This window comes from Mauremys reevesii, linkage group 16, assembly GCF_016161935.1.
Source record: "Mauremys reevesii isolate NIE-2019 linkage group 16, ASM1616193v1, whole genome shotgun sequence".
In the NCBI taxonomy this organism is placed as follows: domain Eukaryota; kingdom Metazoa; phylum Chordata; order Testudines; family Geoemydidae; genus Mauremys; species Mauremys reevesii.
This window is the reverse complement of record NC_052638.1, coordinates 3,894,939-3,919,189: the sequence shown is the minus strand read 5'-3', so window position 1 is coordinate 3,919,189 and position 24,251 is coordinate 3,894,939. Positions and strand designations below refer to the sequence as shown.

Sequence of the window (24,251 nt, the reverse complement as noted above, 5' to 3'; positions counted from 1 at the left end):
CACTATTCATATACATGTTTAATTCCTCCTTCTATCCCACTAACATATTGTGGCAGTGAGTTCCACTGGCTAACTATGCACTGCATAAAACAGAATTTCCCTTTATCAGCTGTAGAAGTTGTTAATTTACATGTCATCGGCTGCCCCTTTGCGCCCATGTTATGGGATTGAGCAAATGGGAACCCTCCTCTCTCCCAATAATGATTTTATATCCCTCTCATTCATCTCCTCTCTAAAGGAAAGCATCTTAATCTTTTTAATTTATCTTCATATAGTCTCTACAGGCTTCTAATCATTTCTGCTGCCTTTTCCTGGACCATTTCTATTTCTGCTTTGTTGGAGTGACAAGAACTGAACCCAGGAGGCCTGGTTCTCACTGCTGCAGGAAATGATTAAATCCAAGAGTTTAGTGGGATGTAGGAAAGGATTAGACATTGATAGGAACAATAAAAATGACGTAGCTAGAATAAGATTTGAGAAGGGCTATAAACTCTTACATCAACTGTCAGGTCAAAGATGAAGCAGATTTTTCAGGGACAGTGGTATAAAATCATACCTGGGATGAGGTATCAAAGTTGTATCTATTTTGCATGATTGTTGCAATATGAGAGAGAACTGTGGGGCATATTGTTTTAATGAGGCAGTAGTCCCAGACTACGGTCTGCAGAGCACTTCATGGTGACCAGTGGGGAGCTGGCTGGTCACGAGGATTTGGCTTCTCCGTGTTTCCATTCAGCACTAATATTGCCTGCCCAGGTAAGTGTGATCTGCACTCTGGGTAGTGAGGAATCTCAATCTGTTGCCCTCTAATGGCTGATATACAGAATAGCAGGTTCTTACACTAATCATCATAATCCCCATTTGACAGATGGGGAAACTGAGGCACAGGGCAGCAAAGTGACTTGCACAATGGCACCCACCAGACCAGTGACAGAGCTGGGAATATAACCAAGGTCTCCTGGTTCCCAGTTCAGTGCTCTGTCTGCTAGGCCACACTGCATCCCATAAGAGGTGTACGAGTCTGCTAATGCTTACTTCTTTAGCTCCAGTGGTGGCAGCTCATTGCAAACGGGGGAATGGTCCCACTATTGTGGGGAACTTTCCTGGTTTCTGCACTACCCCAGTGGAATCACAGAAAGGACCTGAGTCCTCGCTCCCACTTCCTGCCTCACCTTGAGGACACTTCTTCCATGCTCCTATGTGGCAGAGTGCTTGTTAACCCCAATAGAGCTGGGCCCAGGATTCCTGGGAGGTTTAACCCCAGTCTTGTTGTGGTCGCTTAGGCCAAGGGATAGGGGGCTCTCTCTGCACCAGCCCCGTCCCTGGCCCACTGATCATTACTTACAGCTTAAACCAAATACAATTTACTAAACAGCAACTGTAAGAAAAATGAGGGAAAATAGAAAAGGTTAAAGGAACAAGGACACACACACCCCGCCGCCCATGGGCCCAGGGACACCCCACACAGCTGGCTCCGGGCCTGCGCTGGGCCCTCTCCCCAGAGCCCCTTGCTCTCCCCAGCTGCTCACCACTCTCTTCTCTGGTGTTACTCGTGGCATGAGGGATGCCTGCCATCCCAGCTCAGCCCTGGCTCCCGTCGGCACGGCTGGTCTGCACTGCACCAGCTCCAGCCCACCTCTGACTCCATGCTGCTGCTCTCCTTAGCTCTGCCCTACTGTGACCCAGGCAGCTGCACCTCACAGGGAGGACAGGACCCCAGGCTCCTCACTCCCTCATTGGCTCGCCTGCCCTGTCAATGGGGCTGACTTGGAGTGTTGGCCTCTCCCCATTGGCCCTGTGGACTGACAATCTCACGATCCTGATTGCTCTTTGGCCCTTCCCCTTTCTTTTAATAGTGGGAGGGCCAGCCCCCCACTTACTTTCTGCTTTCAGCTCGGTAGGTCCTGGATTCGAATCCCACGACTGCCCCAAGTACTTTGGCTACATAAGTAGTTTCTGTGGTTGGCCCAGGGCAGCTGTTCAGTCGCCAGCAGGGAAGCTAGGTGCACACAGTGGTGGACGGGAGAGAGGATAGTGGTAGAGAGACGCTCCCTGTTCTGATGTGGTCCACACGTTGTGACGATGCTGGCAAATCCCTGTGCGTAGGAGGCTAGGTACCAAGGAAGGGATGTCCCTGTAAGATAAGGGCAGCAGATCCGGCTGGCTCCTTCCCCAGAGGTGGATTAGCTTTTCTGTACTCTGCCCTCCCTGCCTGTGAGTCATGAGGCACTAGCTCCCAGACCGTGTATTTCGGTCTCTGCCCTCTGATCTCTGCCTCTCCTCCCATTCCCTTTCCCCCCTTTGCCATCAGTGATTCTGACTCCCCGTCCTCATCCCTTTCCCCACCCTTGTGCGTGTGTACACCCTCATTTTGAACTGCCACCCGCTTCCCCCCTGTGACTGGCAAGGAGGCACTGTTGTGTCAGGACTGATCCTGCTAGCCTGACTGAGACTGACTAGTCCCATTAACTACTCATGGACCAAAATGCTACTCAGCATGAGTCAGGCCCCCGGCCTGGGCCCTGCATTTCAGCCAGCACAGGCAGAGGGAGCAGTAATATGTAATTGGCCTGACTCCGTCATATCCCAACATGCTTCGCACAGTGTGTCATGGGCACAGCAGAAGCTGAGCAGGGCTTAGGATGGCAGCAATTCAGCTGAAGCCAGTCACATCCATAATGGGTGGGATGTGCATGAATCCACTGTTGGTTCGCAGAGCCGGACTTCATTTCTCTTTCCGAGGGGAGGACTCTGACTGGGGAGCAGGGATACTGTATATACAATGGGCAGCGGGGGCTATACGATCTTTTGCTCCCCAGTCTACGTCCTGCCAGCTTTATAGTATCTGGGAACTCGTCAGGCCAAACTCCACCTTGTTGAAGTCACTGGAGTGACACCAGGTCTAAATTTGGCCACACCTGCAGAGGGAATGAAATTGCTCTGGTGAGTTGCTGTCATGACAAAGCCAGCTATATAGCCAGGATGTTCTCAGTGGCTAGGACATGGTTCCTTTCAGCTGTTACCACTGCATGAAAAAATCAAGGAAGCCAGTCACTCTGTCTCCTGCCGGTCTGCTGCCTGCTCTCTCAATTTACCAGGAAGCTCCACTTTATTATTTTCCTAATAAAAAGAAGGATCCTGCCAACCTGAGCTTCCGAAGAATCTTCTGTCCAGCTGCTCGCTTGCACAGGCCTTATTAAAAGTTGTCCAGCCCTTTAATTAAGACACTGACACTATCTTGAGAGAAATGACTCAAAGTTAAAAAGACAGCTGTGAAAAGGGCACTGAAAGGCAGGCAGACAAGGAGAACTGACTGATTGGAAAAACAGAGGGACCTCACAAAGTTTAGGTCTGTTTTATCTATGGCCTTTTCAAATTGTTAATCTTCTTTGGAACAATTCTCTTTGGTCCTAGCTGCCTTGATCTTCAAATATTAAAAAGTTCCCAACCCCCTTGCTAATGTTTTCATGGGTTTTCCTTTAAAAAATGTCACTAAAGAGTTTTTTGTCCGTCCTGTGCTTGAAACCCAGTTTCTGCCTGAAACTGACTAGGAGCCACATGTGAACTTGTCTAGCTTGTTTTCCCACCCAAATGGAAAAAAGCTCAAAGTGTAAACAGGGTCGATGAAACTGAATTTCTTTAGGATTCTTTTGCATTCAATTGTCCTAGGTGGTGTCAATAGTACACGTAAGGACTTTTTTTGCCCCACTTTTAAATCCTCCTTTTCTTGATCATCAAAAATTAAAGTGTCACACAGCCACTTTTACAAAAGCTTTAGGTAGAACAAAGTGTTTAGTGTGACTGGCCTCCCCCGGTTAGTTCTGCGGCAGCACTTAACCGCCTAGCCCGACTCCGAGAGCTGGGCTCAGCCTCAGCAAGGATGCTGGTGCACCAAACAAGGAAGTAAAAAAGAGCCACAATACTTTCAAACTCCCTTATTAACACATGGAGCAAGTCTGTTGAATTACAGTGTAACAAACCTCATTCATAGCTATCAGCAGAATTCAAGGCCAGGATCTTCACACAAAAGCACAGATCTCAGTCACTGGGGCTAGTGGTTTCACTGTGTTAGCTGGTAGCGGCAGTAGGCTGTTATTGCCTAGTGGCCTAGCCATTAGAGAGGAATGTAACATGCACTCTGCTAATGTGTTTCATCAGGAAGAGGACAAAACAGATAGAAGATCTGAAACATAATTCCTTTTTCTAGGGAATTATTGCAAACAATGGAGATGGGACTTGTTATGTTCTTTCCATGTGCAAAGAGCAACCATATTATTTCAGTCTCAATGACTTATTTTAGGTTAAGCAAAACAATTAAGAGCAAAAGTAAATTTGCAATGAGAGAGAGAGAGCACAATGTATGTGTCTCCTCTGCAACATGCTGCATTGATTCTCCCTCGCAAAATGGCAGTGGCCTGTGACAGCAGCAAAAATTACAAAGATGCAGTAAGAAAGGAAACACAATCCTATTGTGTCACCGTCTACACGCACCAGTTGGATGGGCCAAGGATTCTCTGTGTGTTGTGTGACTTGCCTTCTACTCACTGATCACTTTGCTGTCTCCCCCACCCTCCAGCTGGCTCAGATCCTGCCCACAGAGGAGAACTTCCTGTTGTGTTTCAGACAGCACGTTGGCTCCAGCTCTGAATTCATGGAGGTGAGCAGAGATTTTTATTATTATTATTATTCTAACCAAACCAGTTCCAGAAGCCATTTTTAGGCTAAATTTCCACTGACATCAAGGGCTGAATAAGGAATTCGGCCTGTAATTTAATTCTGACCAGTTAGGTAGAATGTTTCTCCTGCATGTTAGGAGGTTGGGGATGGTGGGAGCATGAGGCAGGCAGGCAGGGCAGGGGGAATATACTTGAACTATTACCAGGGGAAATTCATTGACTAACAAGCTATTCCTAATGAATACAGCCTGGCCACACTCTCTAGGTGAGTGGTTTCTCTGTCCAGCAGCCATGCTGGCTTCCTCTGAATGTTTTTACCTGGAAAAGAAATAGCTACATGCCAGTTGCAATTCTATCCTCCCACTGAAGGCAAGCTATAGCTATGGACACAACAAGCCAAACTGTAATGCCATTAAAGTCCAGGGACGTTTTGCCACAGACTTCAGTGGGAGCAGCATTTAGCCCTACACATCCACACAGTAGTTTTGTCCTTTTTGTTGCTTGTATTAAGCAGTTCAGGATTGGGGCCATATTGAGCCAGGGTCTGTACGGACAGCCAGGGTCTGCCACAGAGCCTGCACCATAATTCTGGTGTCATAATGCACTTTGTTAAGGGGACAGGTACTCTGCAAGTCCCTGAGCTAGTCAGCTAGTTTATGACAAGCACAAAGTGGACTGTGGGAACATCTCTGCTCCCTCTTCCCAGAGTGACAGGTTGGCTGGTTTCTAACCCCCAAGTCCCAGTGACTAAGGCTCAGCTTCAAGCCAGGATCTTCACACCTGCACAACAATGGCATCCATGAACACTCCCTAATCTCCAAAGGCCTGGCCCAGGTCACACTGGAAAACCTGGGAGGGAGTTTTTGGGCAGGAGCTCTCTTCTTTGATCACTCCCAAGGCCTAGCCAGGAATCTGGACTTGACACCCTGGTGCTGCTCATTAGTGGGATGTTCCCTTGTGGAAGGGGAGGAGGACTTCCCTTGTGTTGTGCTGCCGAAATTCACGTTGCAAGAGAATGTTCTAAATTTCCAGGTGCTTTACATCAGTTATTTAGCCTCTTTCAAGAATTTGAAGAGGAAGGGACTAGCCGGGAGATAGATCTGGGCTGCAGGAGGTGATTAGTGTCTATAGGCATATCTGTCAGTGGGTGCTGTGCTCTTGGAGGTGCTGTCTGTGGCACTTCTCAGAACAGTAAGGAAGTTAGCTCCTGTGTCTTGCCCAAATTGCAGGTTAGATATTTATATTCTGCCTCCCTAAATTTCACTCCCAGTATTATTTGGATGGTCTTTTCTTCACTTTCAGTCCTAAACTATGTAGTGTTACTTTGTGCCATCAAACAGCAGTCGTGTTCCACACAGAAGTGGCAGCATTTTGGAGGAGGGTAAAATGACCTTTATCTCCCTTATCTACTTCAGAGGGACATTTTTGGGGCGTAAGTAGTTAATATTTAAACGCTCTTTAAGAGGATAGGATAAAAGACCCTCTCAAATTATAAAGTGATATGGCATCTCTGTCTGACAGATTCCAAAGTTCTTCATAAATATTATATGTACATGAAAGGTTTCAGCAGCTAGTGAAGTGTAGCAGCTGTTTAGCAATGCACAGCAACACTGCAAGAGTTTAAAACAATTATTGGAAAATGAGAACAATATGCAAATGTGATGCTGTTCGATGAAACAGGAGCCTACCTGTTGCCATTTAATAGACAAGTGGAGTTATTGCTTAATAAGCACATGCCATTAAATATTAAATTCAGCCCACTCCACCAATAGCGAGTATAATAATGAGCATGAACTCTTGACACTGTTTTTCCCTGAGTGCACCCAGCTCTGCTAAACCAATTCCCCTCATGACACAAACCCGTCCCCTGAGAGATGAAGCTTCAGAAAACTCCAGAGACCAATGAGGAGCTGTGCTCTCCCTGTGCCAGATGGTGATGGAAAGCTACAGGAGGCAGTAGAATAGCACTTAGGAAGACCTCTTCTGACACACCGTGTGGGGGAGACAATGTAGAGTCTTCACAGGAAGAAAGAAAATACTTTGATCAACCAACTCTGAACAGATAAATGTCTTTTGATTTGTTAGGTCCACATGAATATCTGAGACAGAGAGAGACTGTAAACAGGCTCCTGCTCCATAGGGCCTGACTTCGCCTGGGGACTCAGCTGTCATGGGAAAGGATGAGATAGACCCGAGACAGAGAGAAACTTACAATAAATGCTAAGCAAGTGTGGGGCAAAATGCACATTTCTACTGCCCTTCCCTCCCCCTTTGCCACCTCCGTTGTTTATGGGTAACAGCCTGTCTCCTCCACAGCTACAGAACAGGTTCATGCTCACTGAGCCAAACGCCTCAACAGGTTGGGTTTCGTTTGCATTTGGGGCAGGTGGTTGTGGGGTAGTTCTGATTGTAGTTGAGATGGATGCGCCAATGCTGAGACAACACACAAATCACTGGGAGAATGGACCTCATGCGTTGTAGGTCTGTTGCCATGGTAGCGTTAGTTATTCCCATTCCCAGTGCCACGAGAGGGGCTACCTAAAAAGGAAAAGCTGACGGGTAGTCCCAGTCCATTTACTGCTGTGTACATATGTACCTCAGGCCAGATCCAGCCCCAGTGTTAAGTGGATGCAGTTCCCAGTAAAATCAGTGGATTCCCAACGAGAATGTCATGAAGCTGCTACGGCCAGAAGGGACCATTATGACCATCTAGTCTGACCTGTATAACACAGGCCCTAGAACTCACCAAGTAATTTCTGCATCGAGCCCATAACTTCTGTTTGACCTATAGTAGATCTTTTAGAAAGACATCCATTCTAGATTTAAAGCCTTCAAGTGATGGAGAATCCATCATGTCCCTATGTAAGTTGTTCCAATGGTTAATTACCCTAAGGATTAAATTTTCTCCTGATTTCTAGCCTGAATTGGTCTAGCTTCAGCTTCTAGCCATTAGATCGCATCCATACCTTTGTCTTCTAGATCAAAGAGCTATCACTGTCTCACTATCCAAAATCTATTACTTTTTTCAGTAGGAGAATCACTTGTACTAACATGTGGCATTTCCATTGCAGGCCTGGCGGAAATATGACACAGACCGCAGTGGGTATATAGAAGCCAATGAACTCAAGGTGGGGGATGACTGAAGAGTGTCTTGGAGATATGACTTTAAAGGGCTGTGCTGTTGGTGGGGCTATTCTAGGGTGGCATTCTCTACCATACCTCTCTCTCGAGTCAGTCTCTAAGGAAAGCAGCGTGTGCATGGCTGCAGCTCGTGTCTAGCTTATGATCACTCAGCCTGTAAGAAGCTAGGCTTGATAGCTTACACGGTCCCTTTGCAGCTCCTGATCACTTCAGCCTGCATTGTACTTCACAGTAGAGCGCCTGCTCCTGCTGCCATTGAAGTCAAATGGGAAAACTGTCATTGACTCTGGCATAAGCAGAGCTGGGCTCTGGATACCCAGCACTAGGGGCTGTGCAGCATTCAGGCAGATGGGAGGCTCTTACTGAATGTCCTACATTAGAATAGCTTGGGGAGATGAGCTGATAACGACCAGAGGTCTGCAACTGTCCAGAAACAGCTAGAAATAAAGCTCACCAAACACACCCAGGGTCAAATCCTGCCCAGTTACTTCACTGCAATTCCACTGAATGCCAATGGGGTTGCACAAATGCAAGCAGTAGAATCTGCACTAAGGACTCACTCCATGATGGCATTGCATTGTCTTAAGTCACCTCTGTAAAGGAACCCCAAAGTTTCCATGGCAGTTTGGTGTAGTCTTTAGAAAGCCATTGCTCCTAGGTAGGCAACTGCTTTCTGCTTTGCCCTGTGGATGGTGGCTGAAGGCAGGTTTCACTGTGTATTGTCTATATTGCCCCACATTATAAGACTGTTTGCAGACTGCCTGTGTTAACATATTGATCTTAAAATTCCACTTACTGTGACCTACTGGCTTCTGCAGAGCCAGTGGCCTCATTTCAAGAAAGCTTCATTCCCTTCGTAACTATGGGCTGTTCCTGTAAAGTGCTGAGCAACGTCAGTTGCCATCAGCGTCCAGGAGTGTTGAGGGCTCTCTGCACCATACAGAACCGAGCCTACTAACACCAGCTGTTCCGGTGAAATGGCAGGTCACTCTCTGTGCATCTTAGGATATTAGATGTGTACAATGCTGGAAGCTGCCCCTTCCTCCTAGCTTTGCCTTACTCGATGGGTTGCTCAAGTGCTCCTGATCTCAAAAACCTTGTGAGAGACTGGGCCCATCATTGGGCCAGTCCCCTTGGCTGGGTGCCATGTACCTTTCAGAGGGTGAAGAGCCAGCAGAACGTTTTGAGCCAGCTCCTCAGCTGGTGCACATCAGCAGGGCTGCACTGGAGTCGGTCAGAGCTGTGGTGCAATTTACCTTTGGGTTGGGGTATTTCTCAAGGCACATAGAATGAAGCGGGGATCAAGCAATTCCCATTCTGGAAGGAATTTAGAGCTCTTTTAAGAAGGGTCTGTTGGGGGTGATTCAGAGTGAGAAATGCCTAATCTCCTGAGTGATGCTGTGAGAGAAATGCTCACTGCGGATTACACTAACAAACCTACAGACAAATTCAACCCCAGTGGAAATGGGTCCAGCCCCACTGATGTCGCTGTACACTGGGGCTAAATCTGGCCCCAAGAGGCAAGAGGAGACGCTACTTCCTATGGAGCATGTAAGGAGCAGGCACTCCACTCTAAGCCCTCATTCCCCAGGTTTAGTCCGAGTGGAATTTGTGCCAAGCACTGTGCTGCTTTGAGACTGGCACAGCGATGGGGGTGCCAAGGTACTAGCCACTGACCACTGCGTCCCCTTGAAGCTCCCACACTAACATTTTCAGACGTGCTCTTGCATTGTGCCCTTGACTGGACAGGACTGGAGTGACGCGTCTCAGCACCATTCCTAGACTGCCCAGCAGTGAATGTGCCTTTTTCCCCAGTGAAGAAAAACAAGGGGCATGTTTTTACCACAGCAACGCAGGTGGAGTTCTGTCTTGGTAAGCCAGGGTCTGTAACCATGACGAAGCTTACGTGGTCCTCTCCTGTCGCAGGGGTTCCTGTCAGACCTGTTAAAGAAAGCGAACAAGCCCTACGATGAGACAAAGCTGCAAGAATATACACAGACCATAGTAAGTGAGACCAATCTCAGGGGTGGGGGGTGTACTGCTGCTGCTGCCTCCCCTACGGCAGCTGACCCAGCTCCCTCCATTCAGAGCCCATTCTGCTTCCTGAGGAAGCAGCTGCAGCAGAGAAGCAACCAGCTCAAAGAAGTTGTGGGGCCGAGGAGTCAGTCTGCATGAAGCTCCTCCCTCCACTGCTAAAATCAGAGATACTCCCGCATCCCCCGCCTGGTCTGAGTAAACATCTCTCCCCACCCCCTCCTCCTCTTCAGCTGGTGCAGTGAGAGCAGCTCCATTAGCCAACGTGGGGAATGTGACTGAGCCCATGTGCTGCAGTGCAACTCCTGGCCTGGCTAGGTGTTCTCTATTACAGGGGTTGTGGTAGCACTGAGAGGCCTGCTCAGGCCCCCGTTGTGCTATGCGTCGGACACACACATGCCCCAAAGAGCTTGTGGCGCCCGTAGCAGAGTAGCACTGGGATGAATTTTATCTTCTGCTTGGGCTGGGGCAATTCTATTTCTGTCTCAGGACCCTGAGCCTCCCCAAGGTCACCGCTACCATCTTCCAGCCAAAGGAGTGATGGGACTCCCCGAGCCGGTCAGGAGTGCTGCTCTGTCTAACAGCAATGGTGCACAGAGGACGGGTGCAGTTGTTCTGCAGCACTCCCTGCCCTGAGTCCCTGGGGCAGTAAGAAATCTGGCTCAGAAACTCGAGCCCATTCTGTTGTAGGAGCATGAGCAGCACACCCCTGGGCTGGGCCTTTCAGTCACAGGAAAGGGCAGGCTGGGGCCAGTGCAAAGTTCTCTGGTGCTAGCCCTGGGGAACGGAGGCCTGTGTCTAACCACAGAATGGTTGGCAGCAGGGCAGGCTTCCCCCACTGCCCCAACAGGTCCACTCTTAGCACGAAAGGGGAGTTCGGTGTCTAGGCCTCCAGCAATTCCTTGGCCTCTCTGCTGAGATTCCCAACAGAATCTGGCTAGTGGCCTGTGATGTGGAAAGTACAGTTGTTTCACCTCTCTCCGTTTGTCCTAATGAAGAGTGCACTAGACTGGAAGTGTGGAGACCTGGGGCCTTGTCCCAGCTCTGACACTGATCTGCTAGGTGACCCTGGGCAAGTCCCTTCCCCTCTTGTGCCTCAGTTTTGCTGTCTGTATAATGGGGATAATGATAGTGGCCTCCTGTTTAAATTGCTTTGAGCTCCACTGATTAAAAGTGCTATGTAAGAGCTTGGTATTGTTAAACCTGTCCCAGGCTTTACTAAGTGTAAAATGCAGACACACACGTAACAGGCCCAATCTATCCCTGGGGGTTGCCCATTACAGTTACACTAGGGAACAGTTTGGCTCAAACTTTTCTCCCTACAGTTCACGTAGCTATAAACTCAAGCTTATCTGGCTGCCGAGAGCTTTCCCCATAACACACCCTGGACCAGACCTGCCCTCCTCCTGGGGTTGCCAACTTTCTAACTGCTGAAAACCGGGCACCCAGCCCCACCCCTGCCCCTTCCCCCAAGGCCTCACCCCTAGGCCCTGCTTCCCGCTTGCTCCTCCCCCCGTTGCTCCCCCCCCCACTCCTGGGACTCACCTACCGCCTGCAGAGCTGGGCTGGGAGGAGCGGACGCAGTGCCTGCCTGCCCATGTGGGGCATGGAGGGGGTGGGGGTCAGTCCCTGGAGCAAGAGGCCAGGGTGGGAAGAGCAGGGCAGGCAGGGACTGGCAGGATTCCCCCCCACACACCAATCTGTCTGCTGGAGATGGCTGAGAGCCAGCCAGCCACCTCTCCATGAGCAGCTGAGCAGAGAGCAACTCCTCCAGGCTCCAGCCACAGCTGCTGCACTTCCCATCCTGCATTGGCGGAGTCGAGTTACTGCAGGTGACCGGACACTGCCAGGTTCCCTTTTTGACTGAACTTTCCAGTCGAAAACCAGACACCTGGAAACCCTACCTCCATGACTCTGAATTTAACAGGCCCCTTTTCCCTACCCCCAGTAGAAAGCTGGCAAGGTGTCAGCTGACCCCCTGCTTTGCCAAAGGCTTAGATGCAATCCCAACTGGGGACGTTGGTGGAGGGAAGAGCCGGTCACTAACAGACTGTGGCTTGTGTCCCATCAGCTGCGGATGTTCGATATGAATGGGGACGGGAAGCTGGGCCTGTCGGAGATGTCCCGGTAAGGGTCCTCTTGCACTGCTTGCTACTTGGGCTGCTTACCCTTCCCCTGCAAGAGCCAAAGAAAACTATGGACCCTCCCCGCAATCAAATCCATCTTCCCCCTTGCTGACTGACAGCTCCAGCTGCATGCAGCCAGGTATCCTCTGAACTTGTTCAGCAAGCCACTCCAGTCCTGCCTCAAAGCCATTCGAAACGCCCTGCTGCGGGTAGCCCAGGAGCCAGACTCCCTTCCCATTGCACCAATGGAGCTCCCTGGAGTTACTTCTCACTCACACTAGTGCCACAGAGGAATCAGCACCAGGGGTGGACGAGATACTGTGGGAAAAGCATTCCAGGCGGGCTGATGCCGTTGGCCTTATGGCCTCTGTAAAAGAACAGCATTGCCCCCCCACTGCCATGACTGGAGATTAATCACCAGTAGCTGCAGCCTGTAGTACAAACAAACTGCTTCCTGCCCAGTTCTGCCAATGCACCTCACTGCTATTCCCCATCTGGCCTGACTCAGGGTGCAGACAAACATCCACGGGAGTCTGGTCTGTGACCATCCGATCAATCTCAACAGCTTTTAACCCCGGGCTCCCTGAGTGGAGGACCATGCCCTTCCTGAGCGGGCGGAGTGGCAAAACAGGGAGGCCTCCCTTCAGAAGCCGGTTGGTGAGACTAGGCCCATCTTCACGGGGCTCCACTAACTAGCTTGAGTGCAGTACATCCACAGACGAGCAGGCAAGGCTGATCTCTCCAGGGCAGCATCTGTGTAGAGAGCTGAGGCCGATCCCCCCGTGCCGTGGCCACATGTGCCGAGTGAGTGTCTCCTCTCAGCTCCCTATTTACCCTTTCACAATCTCTCTGCAGACTCTTACCTGTGCAGGAGAACTTCCTACTTAAATTTCAGGTAAAGAAAGATGGCTCCCTTTTTCCCCATTTGATTGTTTCCCCCTCATCCCTCCCTGTGTGCATGGCTCACTTCTTTATTCTTCCTGTCATTGTCCAGGGAATGAAACTAGCCACCGAGGAATTCAACGCTATCTTTGCATTTTATGACAAGGTAAGAGGCTTGCGTGGATGGGGTGGGGGAGAAGGGGAAGCACAAGGGGATCTGAAATCCCATGAGCTTGGTGCAGGAAGAACTCTTCCTAGCACTTTATTTCCCCTAGTCTCTCTAGCTGCTGCGACTGGGAAAGGCATTTTGGCATTTTCTCCCATTCACTGTCATAAAACCAGCCCAGAATAAAAGACCCTCTAGCCAGAGCCTCTGCTGGTATAAATCCCCAGGGCTCCATTGAGTTGCAGCATAATTATGCTAATTGATGCTAGCTGGGGCTCTGGCCCACAGCACGTAGCCAACCGCTCTGCTCATGGAAGGGGTGTGGAGGACTCTTGTTTCAATGTGAGCAGGGGAGTTGTGCCCGCAGAGGACAGAAGAGCACATTTTAAAGTCTCTGTGAATGCAGGGATCTGAACACAGGGAATATGTGGATTTAGAGACAGAATAATAATGGAGAATGAAATCCTGCTTTTCTGGACCACTGTTGCTGCAGGCCTTTATAGCGAGTAGAGCTGGCACCAGCCAGTATATAGGGCAGGATTCCCCTGTCACTTATACTAGTGTAACACCCTTGATTTCAATGGAGTCGTGCCAGTGGGCTCTGGTCCAGGCCATATACTCAAAGCCTTTCTGGTGCCTGCAATGGGCTTTAACTCAGGGCCTTACCCCAGTGAGAGTGGCAGTGTCTGCGATGGTGGCATCATCACATTATGAACACAGTCAAAAGTGAAACCAGCTCCCCACTGCTGCCCTCTGGGCTAAAGAGAGTGCTGCTGTGTTGGGTTTCCTGTAGCTTACAGGCCCCCAAACCTGAGAGTGATCCAGGGGAATGGCAGGTCTGGTGATTGACAGCAGGGCCACTGTGGTCCTAGGGAGCAGAGGCAGGGAGATGATTGCAGGGCCCCCTGGGTTGGATGAAGTGGCCACTAACGTGTGTGTATTCTCCTGCTCTTGCTACCCAGGATGGGAGTGGCTTCATTGATGAGAATGAGCTGGATGCCCTTTTGAAAGACCTCTATGAGAAGAACAAGAAGGTGAGTTTCTTGTGGGTAAACAGATGGAGACAAACCTAAGGGCTGCTCCTGTTAAAGTCAACGGGCAAATCCACTGGAGCAGCTTTGCTCCCTAGGTCTGCCATAGCAGCTGTTGCATCCTCCGCGACTAATCTGTGTCTTGTGTGGATGAAGTGCAGGGCAGTGCCGTAGCATGGATCAGTGCATCACAGGGTCATCCTTTATACCTGCAGCAAGCATGGGGAACTCCTCTTGGAGCCAGCTGGCTGCAGACCCGCGTGGTGCACAGAAGCTGCACTGGAGTATCTGGCCCAAAGGTTAACATGCTGGAGTCCTAGCTGGTATTGTCATTTAGGGTTCAATCCTGCAGGGTGCAGAACAGGGCCGGTGCAACCATTTAGGCAACCTAGGCGGTCGCCTAGGGCACTGGCATTTGGGGGGCGCCATTTTCTTCGGCAGCGACTGAAGCGGACAGATCTTCGGCCGCCCCGGTCGCCGCTGGCATTTAGGCGGAGGGAACTGGGGCAGGGGAGCACGGGGAGGGCCGCCTGCAGCAAGTAAGTGGGGCGGCACGCAGGGGAACTCCACGCCCCAGCTCACCTCTGCCCCGCCTCCTCCCCGAACACGCCATGGCTGCTTCACTTCTCCCGCCTCCCAGGCTCGCAACGCCAATCAGCTTAGGCGCCGCAAGCCTGGGAGGTGGGAGAAGTGAAGCAGCGACGGCGTGCTCGGGGAGGAGGCGGAGCAGGCGTGAACTGGGGTGGGGGGGTGCCTCAGGGCGGGGGGTGGGGGGTGGGGAGCTGCCGTGGGGGGGGCGCCTCAGGGCAGGGGCACAAGGTGGAAGTTTCGCCTAGGGCACAAAACATCCTTGCACCGGCCCTGGTGCAGAAGGTGGGCCAGAGTGCTAGTGCTGGGCATCGGGGGTTTGCTCAGCACCCGATCAGGTGGCTGTGAAGAAGCCTGCGCAGTGCTAGCAATGTCTGCCCTGAGGAATGCAGGAACAGAGGAGGCCAGGCGCTTGAATCACTGTTGCCCTGCACTTGCTTGACCCTTTGCAGCAGTGCAAGGTGCTGCTCAATCAGAGTGGCACAAAGGAAGCTGCTGCTGCCAGTGAGCAGGTTTATTATTATTAAGCTTAGATAGCAGAGGCTCATGGTTCTAGATCCACAGGTTCCAGGTCCAATCCCTGCAGATGACCCAGCCAAGAAACCATTGCACTGTGCAGTGGTGAATATGGCCATTGCCAAGTCAGGAAATGGGTGTTTACCTGCAAGCCGCTCAATGCACAGAGTTTGCCTCCATGCAGAGGCCTGTGCTCCACTGAAGTCCCACATCTGCTTCATTCTAAGAGTTCGGTGCTTCTGACTCTCTGTGCAGGGGTGAGGGTCATTCTAGCCAGAGTACGACCAGCTGCTCCGGATGTTTTGCAGAGTCCAAGAGGTACTTAAGGAAAGAGTAAGCAAGTCTGTAGGCCAAATGCAGAGACTGGGCCTGATTTACGCTGGAGAAACTGCACTGCTCTCAGTGGTGCTGCAGCCGCATACCACGGCCGAGTTCGAGTCTCTGGGCCTGGCCCCACTCAGGAATAAAGCAGCTCACCTCTTGCCTTCAGACACAGCTGCTGTCCATTTCCCCTTGCTGGCCGAATCGCATTAGCCCTCCGCCCAAGGGTCTCCTATGAGGGGTTCTGCTCCCTCCTTCTCAAGGTCTCCCCACATCCAAGCTTCCTCCCATGGAGAGATCCAACTCTCCTCTTTTTTTCCCCTCACTAGGGGGAACTGCCACAAGCAACCTTTATACTGCCTCTCTTCCCAGCATGCTTTGCTACCAGCCTACAGTGCCTGGTTTTCAACTGGAAAGTCCAGTCAAAAAGGGGACCAGACAGTGTCCAGTCAGATCTACTGACCGGACACCCAAACTGTGGTTGCTGCAGATGGGGAGGTGCCGGGTCTTCACCCACTCCAGCCCCCCCGACTCGGTTGTGGCTGCCTCCTGCCTATGTTGGGCAGCTGCAGCTCCCACCCCCAGCTCTGTGGGCGAGTCTCTCCTGACCCAGGCTGGAGGGGGTGGGAGAGGAAAAGCAGCAAGTGATGGTGGAGGGGCAGGGCCTTGGGATGGGTGGGGCAGGGGAGGTTCTGGCATTGCTGGTGGTAATATTTAAGAATCAGACATTCCAAGTCAGCAACCCTATCTGGGAGGTCCTTGAACCCCACTTCAAAGGGCCAGCTCATCTCATGACACACCATTGAAATCTAGTCCTGTGTATGCAGCCATTCTATCTCACATTCCTTTCTGTTACCATCTGCCAGGAAATGAACATCCAGCAGCTCACCAACTACAGAAAGAGCATCATGAACCTCTCCGACGGGGGGAAGCTATACCGCAAGGAACTGGAAATTATACTCTGCAACGAGCCCCCCATGTAAAGAGGCACCACCCCCACTCCTCCAACACCTCCCCCACCCTGCCACCTTCCACAAAGATGACTAGAGAGGGCAAGTGTGAGCAGGTGAGGAGGGAGAGCAACTGGGTGGGTCCCTGACCAAACAACTCCAACCCCCCTCCCCCCACTAGGCCTGCTGATCTGCTTGTGACCCAGGTCACAGAATCTTTGCCAACAGTAGCGAGAGGGGCAGTGATGCATGACCCCATCCACCAATGGCTCTGTGATTTAGGCTAAGTATTCAGTAGGGTGATAGTCCAGTTCTCTTCCTGGGTACAGCCTGTGTCTCTTGCGTTGGCATAGTTTGTTTCCTGTGCATTCCTGAATCTGGAGTGAATAATTTTTCTGTCTCTTTTTTTTTGTTTTGTTTTGTTCTTTTCAAGTTCTGTCTTATTGTTTACCAAAGAACAGTTTACAAATAAACTTAAGAACTGCTACCGGGGCTGACAGCCTGTGCTTGGATCTCTTTTCTCTGGGACGATGAAGGCCACATCTGCAAGCAAATAAACACTAGGTTTTCAAAAGAGCTCAGCTCCCAATTTGGAAAAATCCAGCTGGTGCCTAAGTGCTCAGCACACTGGGTGCTGGACTCAGTTGAAAATCTCTCCTGAAGAGTCACAGGAATAGAAGGTGCTGGGGACTGAGTAGAACTGTTTGGAAAGTGGTGGTGGTTGGGGGTTTTGGAGCGGGAGGGGAAAGAGGTGGAGTGTTTGCACACAAAAAAAAGTGATGTTGTGGTGCATAGCGGGAGTTGTAGTTCAGATGCCTTGTGATCCCATTCTCATTTATAGGCTGGGCTCCCTGGTCAGACTACCTCTCCCATGATGCATCACCATCTCCTCTCTTGGTGAGGATAGGTAGTACATCATGGCAATTGCTGGATTTGCTGCATCATGGGAAATGTAGTCTGACCAGAGCGACCAGCCCATAAAAGAGAATGGAAGCATGAGGCTCTGAAACTACAACTCCCACGAGGCACCACAGGAGCAATTCTGAATTAAAGTATTTCAGTATTTGGGTATTCAGTTTTTCAATGGAGGGCGGAGAGGGTGAGAATTAGAATTTCCCTGTGGAAAGCAGATAATTTTAATTAAAAAATAATTTAGTTAAAACCCTAATCTTCCCTCAAAAGAGCTTCAGTGCAAAAAAAATCTCACTGGCTGTAATGCTGAGCCCTTGAAATTCTGAAAATCTCACTCCATATGGGGATATTTTGTTACTTTTTGCCATCCAAAATTCAGATTCATGATCAGGGTTGAAGGCTGGTCAGTGTTTCTGTGGTCCTGCAGCAGCCATGGGGCTGGCTTGTCCCACTGCCAGTGTCTTAAAACTCTGGTTCTAGTTTGAAAAGAAGCTATGCAAGAATCATTTCTTACTCAGATTTGCTCCTTGCATGTTTATCATCACTTATACCTGTCTGAGGGGGGCATAACACCAGGGGGCAAATTATCTGCTGCTAACTCCCCTGAGGTCAGTAGTAATATGCCTGCAGAGAATTTAGCCCTACAACTGTGATTTGGTAGCATCTGACACTCACTTAGCAAAGATATCGGAGAGAACTCAAGGGGCAAGGCAAGGCAAGGCAAAACTGGGGCCCGAGTGGTTTTCTCTCCAGTATATCTGCTTGAGTTAGCAGATAAAAATAAGCTCTCATCTTGTTCCTGGTGCTAGCTCGGCACTGTGTTGACATGGCAGGGCGTGAGCTGCGTCGTCTATTCTCCCATGTGCACCATCAATTGAACTGTTCGAAGTTCTAATCATGGACACCTGTGCAAACCCAGGGGTGGCAGGGTGATTACACGAATGTAACTGCGGACCTGATCTGAAGACAACAGGGTTGCACAGGTATTAGGGGGTTTAATTTGGGCTTAGGAACATTTTTACTGGTGATGATGCATGAGAAAGATCCCACCTTGATTCTCTTTGCCCTTAGTGAACTGACAGCAAGGCTGTGTCCACACTAGCCCTTACTGCAGTATAACTTAAGTCACTCAGGGGTGTGAAAACGCAACATAAGTTACACCAACCTAAGCACCAGGGTAGACAACACTATGCTGGTGGGAGAGCTTCTCCTGGCGACATAACTAGCACTGCTCACAGGGCGGGAGTCTTGAAGCTGAAGGGAGAGCTCTCTCCCATCAGCTTAGAGCGGTTACATTAGCTTACAGCAGTGCAGCTCCACCACTGTAAATTCTCTAGTGTAGCTGTAGCCTAGAAATAACATCCTTTAAGTTGTAAGACGAGCATACTCGCCACGATGTCATCGAGAAACTACAGGAAGGTCTACTGGAAACTTTGCTGGAATTGTAATGGGGTTTTTAATAACATTTCTACACCAATAAAAGCCCTAGTGCAGATGCAGTTATGCCGGGGGATGCATTTCACCAGGTATGTACCAGGTTCAAGGGAACAGAACAATGGAAGGGAAATTGTCTTAAAAAACATGTGTATTCCTCTCCACTTTGTTTTCCAGTGGATGTCAAAAAAGTTATGAATTACAGTGGAGTCGCATCATAAGTGCATTTAACTTATGCGATTTTAACTATACACACTTGGCAAAACAAAACAAAAAAGAGAACAATAGCAATTTACATATTGTACCTGTAGTGCAGGCGATTCCGCCCGCCATTCCACTCAATGACTGTTTGACTATACACGATTTTCGCCTTACGGCAGTGGGTCTTGAACTTTTGTACTGGTGACCTCTTTCACATAGCAAGCCTCTAAGTGTGATTTCCCACCCCCCCTTAAATATATAAAAAAGTGTTTTTAATTTATAACACCATTATAAATGCTGGAGGCTGACAGCTCACGATCCCCCACATAATAACCTCATGACCCCCTGAGGGGCCCCAACCCCAAGTTTGAGAACCCCTGCTTTACGCGCTGACTTCAGAACCTAACCTCTGCATAAGATGCGACTCCCCTGTAAATATGGCCTTGTCATGGGGTGCACTATGGTGCCTCCTCCTGGCTATTATGAGGATTAGCACCTCCCAGGAGCAACACCACTTTCTGCTATTTATTTGTGCACCCTGCTGCCTCTTTCTCTCTGCAGCTCAGGGCACCCTCTCTTCATGGCTTGGCCAGGGGCGGCTCCAGAGCCCAGCACGCCAAATGCGTGCTTGGGGCGGCATGCCGCGAGGGGCGCTCTGCCAGTTGCCGGGAGGGCAGCAGGCGGCTCCGGTGGACCTCCTGCAGGCGTGCTTGCGGAGGGTCCGCTGGTCCCACACGGCTTCGGTGGAGCCGCGGGACCTGCGGGAGGTCCACCGGATCTGCGGGACCGGCGACTGGCAGAGCCCCCCACCACCACCACAGTGTGCCGCCCTGCTTGGGGCGGCGAAATGTCTAGAGCCGCCCCTGGGCTTGGCCCTCTAACCAAATTACTCTAGTCCTCCCCTTTCAGGGTAACCAAGTCCTGTTGGGCAATCGTCCCAGGCAGTCTTCTGTTCCCCTCCCCAGTCGGTGCCACTTCTCCTAGATCAGGAGTGGGCAAACCACAGCCTGTGGGCCAGATCCGGCCCCTCAGGGCTTTGGATCCAGCCTGCAGGATGGCCACTCCCGTGGCACCGTGGGCCCCGCGCTGCTCTCAGCAGCAGCCCCTGGGCAGGGGGCCAGAGGATTCCATGTGTTGCCCTTGCCTCCAGGCCCCACCCCCCACAGCTCCCATTGGCCAGGAACCGGGAACTGCGGCCAATGGGAGCTTCCGGGGAGGTACCTGGAAGGACAGCAAGGGCGGCACACACAGAGCCCCCCGCCCCCCTTCCCCAGGGGCTGCAGCGCTTCCTGGAGCAGCGCAGGGCCAGGGCAGGCAGGCAGGGAGCCTGCCCTGGCCCTGCTGCCACCCCAGAGCCCAAACTCTTCCTGCACCCCACCCCCACCTCCCTGTCCTAAGCCCACTGCCTGCACCATGCCCCCCTCCTGCACCCCAACCCACACCCCTCCTGCACCCCAGCCCCCTGCCACACCCCAACCCCCTTCCCTGAGCCCACTGCCTGCACCACGCACCCCTCCTGCACCCCAACCCCCTGCCACACCCCTCCTGCACCCCAGCCCCCTGCCCTGAGCTCCCTCCTGCACTCCAACCTCCTGCCACACCCCCACATCCCTCCTGTACCCCAACCCCTGCCCTGAGCTCCTGCCACACCCCAACCCCTTCCCTGAGCCCACGGCCTGCACCACGCACCCCTCCTGCACCCCAGCCCCTGCCACACCCTCCTGTACCCCAGCCCCTGCCACACCCCAACCCCCTTCCCTGAGCCCACTGCCTGCACCATGCCCCCTCCTGCACCCCAACCCCCTTCCTGAGCCCCCTCCATACATCCCACACCCCACCCCTGCCTTGAGCTCCTCCTGCACCCCAACCCCTGCCCTGAGCCCCCTCATACATCCCACACCCCTCCCTCTGCCCTGAGCTCCCTCCTGCACCCCAACCCCCTACCACACCCCACACCCCTCCTGTACCCCCACCCCTGCCTTGAGCCCCTGCCACACCCTCCTGCACCACAACCCCCTTCCCTGAGCCCCCTCATACCTCCCACACCACACCCCCTGCCCTGAGCTCCCTCCTGTACCCCAACCCCCTGCCCTGAGCCCCCTGCCACACCCCTACACCCCTCCTGCACCCAACTCCATTCCCTGAGCCCCCTACATCCCACACCCCACCCCTGCCCTGAGCCCCTGCCACACCCCTCCTGCACCCCAATCCCCTGCCCTGAGCCCCCTCATACATCCCACACCCCTCCCTCTGCCCTGAGCTCCCTCCTGCACCCCAACCCCCTACCACACCCCACACCCCTCCTGTACCCCCACCCCTGCCTTGAGCCCCTGCCACACCCCTCCTGCACCACAACCCCTTCCTGAGCCCCTCATCCATCCCACACCCCTCCCCCTGCCTTGAGCTCCCTCCTGTTCCCCAACCCCCTGCCCTGAGCCCCCTGCCACACCCCTACACCCCTCCTGCACCCAACTCCATTCCTGAGCCCCCTCATACATCCCACACCCCACCCCTGCCCTGAGCCCCTGCCACACCCCTCCTGCACCCCAACCCCCATACCAGAGCCCTCTGCCCCACCCCACACCCCAACACTGCCCCCAACCCGTGCCCGGAGCCGCTTCCTGCACACCACACCCCACACTCCCTCCCACACCCCAACCCCCTGCCCCAGCCCTGCATACAATTTCCCCACCCAGATGTGGCCCTCTGCCCAAAAAATGTGCCCACCCCATCCTAGATGCTGGTAGAGGAACCTAGGCCCACTCTCTACTCTAGGTTCCAGCCCAGAGACCCTGTCTAGCAACTGTGATCTGCCTCCTTCCAGACCCAGCTGCTTTCCCTGGGCCCTTCCTACAGCTTATGGCCCCCACCACCAAGGCCGGCTTTAGGAAGTGCGGGGCCCAATTCGAACAGTTTCGACGGGGCCCCAGCAGGGATGACTAAAAAAAAAAAAACATAAAAAAACCACATGGGGCTTGTACTCACCGGGCGGCGCTCTGAGTCTTTGGCAGCACTTCAGCGACGGGTCCTTCACTCGCTCCAGGTCTTCAGCGGCACTGAAGGACCTGACACCAAAGTGCAGCTGAAGACCCGGAGCGAGCGAAGGACCCGCCGCCGAAGTGCTGCCAAAGACCTGGAGCACTGCCGGGTGAGAAAAAAATTAAAAAGGCGCCTCTAGCCAGGGAAGGGATTTTCACTGGGCATGGGCCCCGATTCAGGGGAATTGGTGGAATAGGCCTAAAGCCGACCCTGCCCACCACTTCCCAACCCAACCCCATTTCTGCTGTGAACTTCCTGACTTGATGTCAGCCCTCCCCCCGACCTCCCTGTTCCTTCTCAGCTGGGCTCCCTCATCAATCAGCCTCTCAAGCCCTTGCTTTCCCCCAGGTGCAGCCTTTCAGGTTAATTTAACCTGCTCTGCCTTGTGTGAGGGAAACACCCCATCACAGGCCTCAAATACAAAATCTTACAAAAGGAGAAACATCAATAACCGGCATAACCCGGCATGCATCAGGGGATACGGCAATCACCATTCCAGGGGTAGGTAGAAACTTCCCCTCCTCGAGGTGTGTTACAGCCAATGCTCTGTGAGCTCTTAGGCGAGGTGCACCAGGAACCTAAACTCGGCAGCTAGTTTCCTGCTTCTGGAATGGCAGATTGGGATGGTGTCATTTACTTTAAACATTGGATGTTTATGGTGAGACAGCGACTCTGTCTGTCCAGTGATGTGTATTTGATAGACTCACTTTATCGTATTGGATCCCTGTATTTCTAATGTGTTAGCCCTAGGCTCCTGCCTGAATTCCCACTGTGTGTGACGGGCCATCTACCTTAACTGCCCCAGTAGTTTAAACATCATGTATTATTCTAAAGCTGGTGCCCTGTGCTATTCAAATATTGCCCGAATCCACCCGAGAGGTGGCTGCATTTCAGCGGTTGGGAAAAATGCGTCTATCGTTTAAATGAGTTTTCTGTGGTGTAAGTACATAGCTCCATTGACATCAGTGGAGTTTTACCCATTTACACCAAGGGAGAGTGTGGCCACGAATACGTTGGGACCCTCCTGGATCAAAGGTGCTCTAGAAATGAGATCGTCATTAGATGGTTTCATTAGATTGGAATCCCACCTGCTAACACGGCTGGTCATTGTATCTCACAGCTCTTTCTACCTTGCCTCTGTGCTAGAGATTTTGTGAAATATTCTGCTTGAGAACTCTCCTCCTGCTCCCATTGGCTGCTCCTACCAGGGGCGGCTCTAGACCCCAGCGCGCCAAGCAGGCGCTTGGGGCGGCCGTTTCCCGGGGGGGCGGCATTTGGCTCCGGTTGAGCTCCCGCCGGCATGCCTGCGACAGGTCCACCGGAGCCCGGAACGAGCGGACCTGCCGCAGGCAGGACTGCGGCGGGTCCCGTCTTCCCGCGGCTCCGGTTGAGCTCCCGCAGGCATGACTGCGGCAGGTCCGCTCTTTCCGGGGTCCGGTGGACCTGCCGCAGGCATGCCGGCGGGAGCTCAACCGGAGCCGCGGGAAGAGGGGACCCGCCGCGGGACCGGGGAAGGGCAGCGCAGCGCGCCGCGCTGCTTGGGGCAGCCTACTTTCTAGAGCCGCCCCTGGCTCCTACAGCCCCATGAGTGACTAGAGTGGATCGTAGGATCCATCTTTTAACACCCAGTGCTGACAGAATGGCCCAGCGTCCTGCATAATGGTGCCAACTGGAGTGACTCATTGGCTCAACGTTGCTTGTTAAGTACCCCCAGTGTGCTTGGCATTTCAGAAGGCCACGGGGAGGGCAGCCCTGGCTGCAGAGTGCTTTCAGTCTAGGGGCCAGAAGTAAATGGAAATTGTCCTCCTGCATTAGACCCTGCCCAGCTGGGACTGCAGAGGCAGCAGCTTAGCTTTACTGTTCCATCTCTCCCCATATAGGGTACGTCTACACTGCAGCAGCAAGTCTCAGAGCCCAGGTCTACAGACAGGTTTGCAGGGCTCATGCTACAGTGCTGGAGCCCAAGCTCTGAAAACTACCCCCTCCCTCGCTTCGGACCCCAAGCTCCAGCCTGAGCAGGAACCACTACACGGCTATTTTTAAGGCTGTAAAGCAAGTCCAAGTCGGTAGACCCAAGTTCAGACTCGCTGACGTGGGATTTTTTTGCTCTGTACATGTACCCACGGAGACTACATCCAATGCAAACTGGCCCTGTTTCTGTACTAGTCCCCAGTAACATCCTGGGAATAACTCCTTAGCTTCTTGTCCTGAACTTTGGGCTGACAAAAGAAGAG

General features: G+C 52.2%; 1 protein-coding gene and 1 long non-coding RNA gene across 2 annotated transcripts in view; one reads left to right on the top strand and one right to left on the bottom strand.

Annotated features, from left to right (window-relative positions):
* The window catches only part of CALB2 (calbindin 2), a 51,734-nt gene extending 34,804 nt beyond the window's left edge, over window positions 1-16,930 (top strand). Inside the window, exons 4-11 of the mRNA XM_039502561.1 lie at window positions 4,577-4,657; window positions 7,748-7,804; window positions 9,744-9,821; window positions 11,923-11,978; window positions 12,833-12,872; window positions 12,972-13,025; window positions 13,988-14,059; window positions 16,348-16,930. Of these exons, the coding sequence (XP_039358495.1) occupies window positions 4,577-4,657; window positions 7,748-7,804; window positions 9,744-9,821; window positions 11,923-11,978; window positions 12,833-12,872; window positions 12,972-13,025; window positions 13,988-14,059; window positions 16,348-16,464 (555 nt within the window). The 3' untranslated portion in view covers window positions 16,465-16,930. The remainder of the gene's footprint in view (window positions 1-4,576; window positions 4,658-7,747; window positions 7,805-9,743; window positions 9,822-11,922; window positions 11,979-12,832; window positions 12,873-12,971; window positions 13,026-13,987; window positions 14,060-16,347) is intronic.
* On the bottom strand, window positions 6,112-16,079 carry LOC120384196. Its single transcript, XR_005588665.1, has 4 exons — window positions 15,638-16,079; window positions 15,306-15,481; window positions 9,661-9,758; window positions 6,112-7,214 (listed from the first exon to the last, which is right to left on the bottom strand). It is a non-coding gene; the product is annotated as an uncharacterized LOC120384196 (long non-coding RNA).
* Window positions 16,931-24,251: the final 7,321 nt, after the last annotated feature.